The sequence below is a fragment of the Nicotiana sylvestris genome, chromosome 5 (assembly GCF_000393655.2).
Source record: "Nicotiana sylvestris chromosome 5, ASM39365v2, whole genome shotgun sequence".
NCBI lineage: Eukaryota > Viridiplantae > Streptophyta > Magnoliopsida > Solanales > Solanaceae > Nicotiana > Nicotiana sylvestris.
Window position 1 is genome coordinate 18,544,682 of NC_091061.1, and position 10,160 is coordinate 18,554,841.

General features: G+C 38.8%; 1 protein-coding gene across 1 annotated transcript; it reads right to left on the bottom strand.

The window, feature by feature from the left end:
- Nucleotides 1–6,785: 6,785 nt before the first annotated feature.
- LOC104225183 (putative late blight resistance protein homolog R1A-3) lies at nt 6,786–10,160 on the bottom strand. The gene is made up of 3 exons (XM_070145871.1): nt 9,462–10,160; nt 6,984–9,311; nt 6,786–6,839 (listed from the first exon to the last, which is right to left on the bottom strand). The coding sequence occupies exons 1-3, from the start codon at nt 10,158–10,160 to the stop codon at nt 6,786–6,788; spliced, it is 3,081 nt and encodes a 1,026-aa protein (XP_070001972.1).

Consider the following 10,160-nt stretch of genomic DNA (forward strand, 5'->3'; position numbering starts at 1 on the left):
CAATGATAGCACTCAATATCTTTAAGTCTGCTTCTGGATTTGCTTCTATTATGTTCTCTATTTTGAGAACCCCGATTCTTGTTTCTCCCCCTAGAGTCAGTCACTAAGACATCTGATGAGGAGGAACCCTGAGATTTTCTTCTCATCTCTTCATTTAGAAGGCTGCTCTTGGCAAGATCCATAGAGATCACACCATCCGGAGCAGAATTTGATAATGAAGTTCTAAGAATTTCCCAAGAATCTGGTAGGGAACCAAGTAGAAACAAGCCTTGAATTTCTTCATCAAATTTAATGCCCATAGCAGATAACTGGTTCATGATCCCCTGAAAATTATTCAGATGATCTGTCATCGCGGAACCATCGTGGTATTTTAAACCCAACATCTGCTTTATCAAAAACATCTTGTTGTTTCCAGATTTCCGAGCATACAAACTTTCAAGGTGATCCCATAGGGTCCGAGCATGTGTCTCCCTAGAAATATGGTTCAAAACATTATCGTCAACCCACTGTCTAATAAAGCCGCAAACATGCATGTGTAACAGATTCCACTCTTCATCTGATTTATTATCAGGCTTTACAGTGGCGAAGACAGGTTGATGAAATTTTTTGACATAGAGCAAATCTTCCATTTTGCCCTTCCAAATGGCATAAGTTGTGCCATTCAAGGTAACCATTCTACTAGTGTTGGCTTCCATCGTTTATCACAAATACAAATACTATTTATTAGGAGATCAAAGTAATTCTTTTCTGATGTGGAAGTTCAGACTGTGTTGCAACCACAGAGCATACTCAGATAGAACCTTGGCTCTGATACCACTTGTTGGGAATAAACCCCGTAAAAATAGTATTCACAGTATTAGTGATAAACACAGAACACTAAGTTATGGTTAAATCAGCAAGAATAGAAATGCAGCAATAATGACACCAAGATTTTACGTGGAAACCCTTCTGAATAAGGGAAAAAACCACGGCCAAGAAGAGCAACTGATATCACTATAGCGAGGAATTTTACACTGTGTAGTAACGAGTAAAAAATACTCCTAAGACCACTACACCCTCAAAAGAAATAAACACTCTTTTGCTTTTTTCCACCTCACTACAATATCTCTCACACTCTATTTTTCTTCACAAACTATTTTCTTATAGTTTATGGAATACCTTGCTCTCTCTTTTCTCTCTTTGTTGGTGTGTAGAAATGAGAGTTAAAGCTCTCCTTTTATAGCCAAAACCTCACTCTCTAAAGCCTACAATATTTGACAATTTACACATTTTTTTCACAATTTCAACAAGGTTGGCTACCAAACCAAACTAAGTCAATAAAATTGGCTACCAAATTATACAAATTCAACAAGGTTGGCTACCAAACCAAACCAAGTCAACAAAATTGGCTACCAAAACATTTGAATGAGATGGACACCATATCAAGTCTTCCTTCCAATTCTTCAGCCATTGACAGTTCCATCAATGGCTGAAGAAAATCCTGATCAGATTACAATGAAAAAGACATTATTTTACAAATTCATACCATCAAAAGCTGAAGAAGAAGCTAAGAATGCAAAGCTAACAATACCCAATGGATACCGACTCGTAAACTAATAGAGCTCAATAACCTCACCAGGTTGCTCCCCCTGCTCGGCAACCTCATCGATCGTACTTTCTGTACTTGTGGAATTGTTAGAAGTAGAAGTAATAGTAACAAGGTTAGGAATTATACCATTCTTCGCCTTTTCTGACATATCAGCAACAGTTCCAACTTCACTTTCTCAGAAGACTACATCTCTGCTTCTGATGACCTTCTTCTTTACAGGATCCTACAATCTCTACCCGAACTCTTCATCTCCATATCCGATAAATATGCAGGGAACAGATTTATCATCCAGCTTTGTTCTCTGTTCTTTTGGTATATGTGCAAAAGCTCTGCAACCGAACACCTTCAGATGCGAGTAGGACACCTTCTTGTTGGTCCAAACTCTCTCTGGAATGTCAAACGCCAACGGAACTGATGGACTCCTATTGACCAGGTAACAGGCTGTCTGAACTGCTTCACCCCAGAATGACTTAGGCAGTTTAGCCATTCTAAGCATGCTTCTCACCTTCTCCACAATGGTGCGGTTCATCCTCTCGGCTATGCCATTGTGCTGCGGGGTTGCAGGAACTGTCTTTTCATGTCTGATCCCATGACTTGAACAATATTTTTCAAATTCCCTTGAAGTCTAATCACCTCTATTGTCACTTTGGAGACGCTTTAGCTTTCGACCCGTCTCCCTTTCTACTAGAGCATGAAACTTCTGGAAAACTTGAAACACCTGATCTTTGGTTTTCAAAATATAAACCCATAATTTTCGTGAAGCATCATCAATAAAAGTAACAAAATATTTGTTACCGCCCATTGATTCAATTTCCATTGGGCCGCAAACATCAGAATATACTAAATCAAGTATATTCAATTTTCTTTCAGACGATGTCTGAAATGAGACTCTATGCTGCTTACCAAATAAACAGTAGTCACAAGGTTTTACCGTTGTACCTTTGGCATAAGAAATGAGTGATTTCTTGGCAAGAATCTGCAATCCCTTCTCGCTCATATGACCCATTCTTTTGTGCCACAAATCTACAGAAATCTCATCTTGTGCCGCGTTCAATTCACCTTGGCATATTTCTGCATTTGTCCTGTACAACGTGCCACGAGCAACTCCCTTTGCAATCACCAATGATCCCTTAGTGAGTCTCCACTTTTGATTTGCAAAATAACTCTCGTATCCATCTCGGTCTAAAGCAATTCCCGAGATCAAGTTCATCCGCAAATCAGGTACATGCCGCACATCCTTTAGAACCAATGTGCATCCGACATTTGTCTTGATACAAATGTCACCAATCCCCGCAATCTTTGAGTAACTTGTGTTACCCATTTTCACTGTGCCGAAATCACCTGCTACATATCTGCAAAAAAGATCTCTTACCGGTGTGGCATGGTGAGATGCCGCTGTGTCAACCACCCATTCCGACTCTGGACCTGACAGGTGCATGCATTCCTCTTCCTCATTTATAAAGAGGACAACATTATCATTATTTTGCACCATGGCGGCTGTGTTGTCGTCATTCTTCTGGCCACTGGTTTCACCTTTGCCCTTCCTTGGATTTGGGCAATCTCTTTTGAAGTGACCTGGTTGATTACAGTTGTAGCAATTTCTGACTCTTGATTTGGATCGGTTCTTTGACTTCCCACGAGCTCCGGATCTACCATAGTTGTTCGAACTCCTTTGATAACTCCTGCCTCTACCTTCTGTGATGAGAGCCTGTCCTTGATTTTCAGGCTTCTTTCTCATCTTCTCATTGAGTAGAAGAGCCGATGTGACATCTTTCAACTCAATAGTAGTCTTACCGTGCAGGATGGTTGTTGCCAAATTATCGTACGAAGATGGCAACGAGTTCAATAGCAAGATGGCTTTATCTTCTTCCTCGATTTTCACTCCGAGGTTGGCAAGCTGTGTGATTAGTCCGTTAAACACATTTAAATGTGACAAAAAATTCGTACCTTCACTCATGTGTAGGGCGTATAACTGCTTCTTCAGGTACAATTTATTTGTCAGCGTTTTGGACATGTATAGGCTTTCCAACCTTGTCCAAATTCCACGTGCAGTGTCTTCATCAATGATGTTATTTACCACATCATCTGATAAGTGCAACCTGATTGCACTAGCAGCTCTTTCATCCAAGTCAGCCCAATCCTCAGCTTTCATGGTATCAGGCTTTTTGGAATCAACATCTAGAACCTTGTGTAATCCTTGTTGGATGAGCAGATCTCTCATCCTTCTTTGCCATGTTGAGAAACCGTTATCTCCGTTGAATTTTTCTACCTCGTACTTTACTCCGAACATTTTTATTTTTCACCGAGTATAGTACTACCAATAGTGAATAGTATTTCAGTGAACGAGCAGAACTTGTGCTCTGATACCAGTTGTTAGGAATAAACCCCCACAGAAATAATATTCACGGTAATAAAAGCGGAATAATAATGTAGCACCGAGATACGGTAATTAACAAGAATAAAAGAGTAACAACGACACCAAGATTTTTACGTGGAAAACCCTTTTAATAAGGGAAAAAACCACGGCCCCAAGAGGAGCAACTGATATCACTATAGTAAAGAATTTTACACTTTGTAGGTCCGAGTAAAATACTCCAAAGACCACTACAACACTCAAAAGAAATAACCCTCTTTTGATATTCCCACCTCACTACAATATCGCTCACTCTCTATTTTCCTCACAGACTATTTTCTTATACCCTGCCTGTGAAACCTCACTCTTTCTTTCTCTCTTTGTTGGTGTATGGAAATGAGAGTTAAAGCTCTCCTTTTATAGCCAAAGCTTCACTCTCTAAAGCCTACCATATTTGACAATTTACACACACTTTTCACAATTCAACAAAGTTAGCTACCAAACCAAAGAAATTCAACAAGGTTGGCTACCAAACCAAACCAAGTCAACAAGGTTGGCTACCAAACCAAAAAAAACTTTTTATAGGCACATGCCTAATACTTCTTCAATGAGATGGACATCATCAAAAAGTTTAGTCAATGGGGTCGGTATTTTTGTTATTTTGTGGGATGTAACTGAGGAGAATGACCCTAAGAAGTATGAAAATGGAAGTATTTGCTTTGAGATGATGTATAATGATGATTATTCTCTATTGTGCATGCCATTGTTCGATGATCGTGGATTGCGTGTTGGTGATGAAATTGGGATATATTGGGATCCTAGGTGTTCAAGTTTTATGTTCAAATTACTTTCTCAGGTTCGTGGTAAGTGAAATACTGTAAATGATTCAAGAATTAGGACGCGAAAATGATAGTTGTCTTTTTGTTAGTATTACTTTTCACATAGGAACTGTAATTCAAGGTTCAAAGATATTGATTCAATTCTGTATTAGGGGCAGTGACCAATTCGCTTGTAAATATATCTGGAGTATGATGATTCTTGCATTGCTATTCTCAATTTGGTTTGTGTAATCTATCCCGAATTCAGGGTGTTAATCTGAATGATTAAAGCAATGATTCAATGTAAATGAATCAAGAATTAGGTCCAAAATGATGTATCATAGTGTTATTGTTAATATGACTTTTGGTTTTGCGGAAAAGAAAAGAAAAGATACTGCTTCAATGCATGCTCATGTCAGTAAAAACAACAACAACAACAACAAAATCCAGTGGGGTCCCAGACGTGTACCTTATCCCTATCCCAGGGAGATAAGTTGTTTCTGATATATCATTGGCTCAAGAAAGATGAGACGAAACAATAGTTTTCAATGCATGCTCATGTTATTATTGGGAATTCATGGTTGTATAAATGACTGTGACTGATCTTAGATAGTCAACAAATTCCTTCATGTGAGCCTCACTGTGAGATTTTCCATTTGGTAAAAAAATTAATAATCCTAATAATAGAGGAAAAAAGGCGTCGTTTTACTGATGCAATTTATGTAAGTTGCAGTTTTAGCGCCTGAATAAGTAAGAATTGAGTTAGAAATGAGTAAAAAACTGGCACTTCAAACTGTTTGATTACAGTTTTGCCCAGAATGGTCCTAGTGCAGGCACTCTCTTTCTCATTTTCAATGATTCTTTTGACAGAACTTATTCTGCAATTTTCTGTACAAGATAATTATCGTCTTCACACTTCTTGAATCTGCTGCTCTTTATTTGCGTTGTACTTGAATTCCAGTAGCCGAGTGTCTTCTCTAAGCACTAGTCGTTGTAGTTTTTCGCATTCACTTAACAGAATATGCACAGCAGTTACATCAAGGAGAAGTTGTCCATTCTGTTGTTTCTGTGCTAGTGACTGCACTAAATGTCTTTGTTACTTGGAGTCAGAGCATATATACTATTGAGTCATTGAGTACACTTTTGAAGCAGCAATCAGATTCATAATTCGCTTAGAAATGGTCTTTTCTACTAAGTAAGTTAACTTCTAGAACTTTTGTATTGCCTATACTAAGATATGAGTACAACAGTATTGGGGTGAAATATAGGAATTAGCCCCAATGAATTCTTTATGCCGAATGTCTATCGGAAACAACATCTCTACCCTCAAAAGGTAGGAGTAAGGTCTGCATGCACATTACACCTCGCCCCCCACCCCCCAAGACCCCACCTGCGAGATTACACTGGGTTTGTTGTTGTTGTTGAATTCGTTATTCACTGAATCAAATCCTTGCACTTACTTTGATTTATCAAAGAAAATTTTTGATGTGTTCAGTTTCAAAATCACAGATGTTGCTTTACTGTTGATTAGCGAACTATTTGGTGAATTAGTTCAAGACAGATGTTTTTTTCTGAATGATCAAAGCAATGTTTCAGAACTACACGGGGAAAAGCTACGATCTGAGATTTTCCGCATTCTAAAGTGACAAAAAGAGTCGTTAATAGAAGAATCATATGCAGAGCTATGTCACATTTAAGAAACGTAATAGAACAAATTTGGAACACAAACAGGATATTTTGGTGTCCATTAGCACCTTTACTCCCCAAAAAAGAAGAAGGAAATAACAGAACTCCACGCTACGCGCGGGGCCGAGGAAGAGGCGGAGCACAAGGATCTATTGTTATGCAGCCTTACCCTGCATTTCTGCAAGAGACTGTTTCCACGGGTCGAACCCGTGACCTCCTGGTCACATGGTAACAACTTTACTATAAGTGACACTTGATAATCAGTTTTTAACCACAATGGAATAAAAGAAATGGATTGAAACAACTGGAAGAAGGCATAAATGTCTATCATTTGAAGCTTCTACAGGTTGATGTGCTGGCCAAAGTAAATTGTATGCCAAACTTTATATGCACTCTGCAAACAAGATTATACAGGTTAAAGTTAATGGCAAAAAAATATATTCTGAAAAGGAACTTAATCTACAAAAAGAAGTTAATAAATTCTTATATACTCACAGAGATGATCCCCATTTCGCGCAAGAACTCACTACTACATTACTGCAAGCTTGTCTTCTCCCGTCATATCTGCAACATATTCCTTAACCTTTAGGGCTGAATCTTTTAGTTGAGGGTTGCCCAAGACTGTGATAGACTTTAATGAAGCAATATCTCCAAAACTTTCCGGGATCTCCATAAGATCATGACAGTTTAGTATATACAATTCCTCGAGCACAGGAAAGGATTCCTCGCCAACCTGCCATTCAGAAAAAGACACCTTATACAATGTTAGCACTTTGAGATTCTCGAAGGTGACTTCTTCCGTGTTCCATTCTTCCATGTTCCATTCTTTCCCCCGGATGATTGCGATTCGTAGACACAAGTCTTCAAGGTTGGGTAGTCTCGCAATTTTTGACAGTGAATCGGATGTCAGATTGAAGTTTGTCAACTCCAGTTTTTTCACGCTCAAAGGGAAGTGAAAATCACAGTACTGATCTTCTGGTGCATGTTTACTGAACGGAGAGCGATGAAACTGTGCATAAACTTCTTCAAGTTCATTAAGGAGATCCAATCTTGGAAAAGAGATCCGCGCTGATGAACAATCCCATGGCTCTCTAATCCTGAATTTAAGGCTTCGAAGATTGGGAAACCTTTTGAAAATATCCTCATTCGAATAGGTAAGGTTGAGCGAATTTAATATTCTCAAATTCTCTAACTTTGAGTCCTCTTCTAACACTGTTGGTTCATCAGTGTACAAATCAAAGAAAGAACAAGTATAGATGTCCACATGCTGTAGGTTTGAAAGACTCCAAATGCTCGGTGATAGTACCATGTTTGATCCCCGGTTATCCACCAACAGAGTTTCTAGATTCCCGAGGTTTGAAAATGACAGAGGGAGAGCTCGTGCATCCATCCGAATGTTTAAGCACCTCAAATGAACAAGCATGCCTATTTCATTCAGCAGAGAATCCATCAAAATTATTTGGCGCAGCTCCAACCTTTTAAGAAGCCTCAAGTGTCTTAGGTGGCAGTTGGAGGAAACATAATAGCGCTTCCCATACTCGCCATTATCATTCATGTATACCTTCAAAGAGAGGAGGTGTTTAACATAAGGATTTTCCTTTTCTGCATTGAACATGACAAAGTTTTCATCCGAATGAAGGAAATGTTGATCATAACGAATGGTCATTGCACGTGGCATCATATCCGAAGAAGAAGAAGACGGACCACTTGAACTTATGAAGTCAAACAACTTTTCCTCTCTAGCTTTTTTCAAGCAAAAATCATGAACAAGATCGTGAATTTGACAACTCGTGTATGCACCTCTCTCATTCGGAACTATTACCAAGCTACTGGAAATTAACTCTTCCACATAAACCTCCATCCCAGTCTGTTCCACAAGCCCTTCAGCACTCCATAAATCTGTCAAATCAGAGATTAGAATATGTTTGTCCTTTGGATAGCTTGCAAGGTAAATCAAACACGGTTTTAAGTGATCAGATAAATGGTCGTAACTTAATTGTATAACCTTCATCACTTCCTCTTCATCCTTAAGAATAAAGGAATTCAAATTATTTAGAACTTCCATCCAAAAAGCCTTAGTCTTTTCCTTCCTTGCAATGACTCCACCGATCAGATCAAGTACCAAAGGAAGCCCATCAAATTTTCGGGCTATTTCTTCTCCAACATCCAATAGTTCATCAGGATAACGTTCTTCTCCGAATACCCTTTTCTCTAATAACTCCCAACTTTCCCCTAGTGTGAGTAACCGAAGATAAAGAGGATCACTGTGGCGTTTTCCTTGCAAAGCCACTTCCTTTTTCCGACTTGTTAAAATAATTCTACTTCTTTTTTGAAATTCAGGAAAAGGTTTTGTTAGCTCATCCCATGTTGCAGTATCCCACAAGTCGTCAAAGACAATAAGGTACCTCATTCCAAAAAGTAGTTTCCGCAGCTTATCAGCAATGTCGTCATCTATGTGATCCTCACTGAATGTGTCTTTCAAACCAATAATTTGATTGTAAATTTTCTGCAACAACCTTTTCTCATTACGTTCTTGGTCGACTGTGCACCAAGCACGAACATCGAAATGATCAACAACAGTTTTATCATTATATACTCTATCAGCCAAAGTAGTTTTTCCAAGCCTGGGCATGCCAACTATGGAAATAGCATCTACCTCAGCTGGTCCACTGGTAAGCTTCCTAATTATCCACTCTTTCTCCTCCTCAAAGCCTAGAATTATTTTGCTAGCGATTGATGACTTGCTTTCAACTGGCTTCTTGGGAGAGTTCACAACAACAAGGCCCCTATTCTTGGGGATCTTCTCTAGTACCTCTTCTTTGATAAGCTTGATTTTTTCTACGGTATCAGGAAGTAAGAAAATAAGCTGCAAGAGACCATGATCTCTAGCAAGAATTGAGTTAGTGGCATGTTCCGCCTCATAGGCCACATTTAGAACGCAGGTCCAAAGATCTCTACTTAATTCTTACTCAACATTTCCGAAGAACAATCTTATGAATTCTAGGCCTTCTTTCACATGCCCGATTTCTTTCTTTATCAAAGCAATTGAATAAGCATTAGAATCGAACAAATCATTTAAGTTTCTAAGTAGAAGATTCATGAAGAGTGGTCCATCACTCTTGGAGAAGCAATGTTGAGATGAGTCTTCAGGGGCTTTTAAGTAAATATGTTTGAACTCTTCCTTAAGAAGTTCAATATTTTCCAACAAGTCTAGAGTTGCACATTTTGTTCCATCCATATTGTCTTCACTTCTTGATTTCTCCTCTAAGCCGCGAACAAGAATTGATATCTCCCTGGTAAGTACTCCAACACGTGCCAAGAGAACAAACAATTTGTCTTGATGAATAAATTCCTCGGACAGATCGGTGAGAATAATCAATAGGAACTCTATCATGACATGAATATTTCTAGCTGAAGTGCTAGCAGTAAGAACAGTTACCATGTGCGCTTGTAGATGAATCGGATATTCTCTAAGAATGTCTGGAGAGGTTTCTAGAAGTTGCTTAATGAAGCGTCCAACTTCAGCTGACTTTGAAGCTTCAAAATTTGTGGAACATATGTGCATAACCTCCAGTTCGACAGGAATAATCTCCACAAGTAGATGAGCTAGCATGGAATTGACTTGAGGGACTTCAAGTTTATCATCAAGTTCATCTATTTTAGTAAGTTGATATGCCAAAAGGACATAACAGAAGTGTCCTACTCTCTCAGCCAT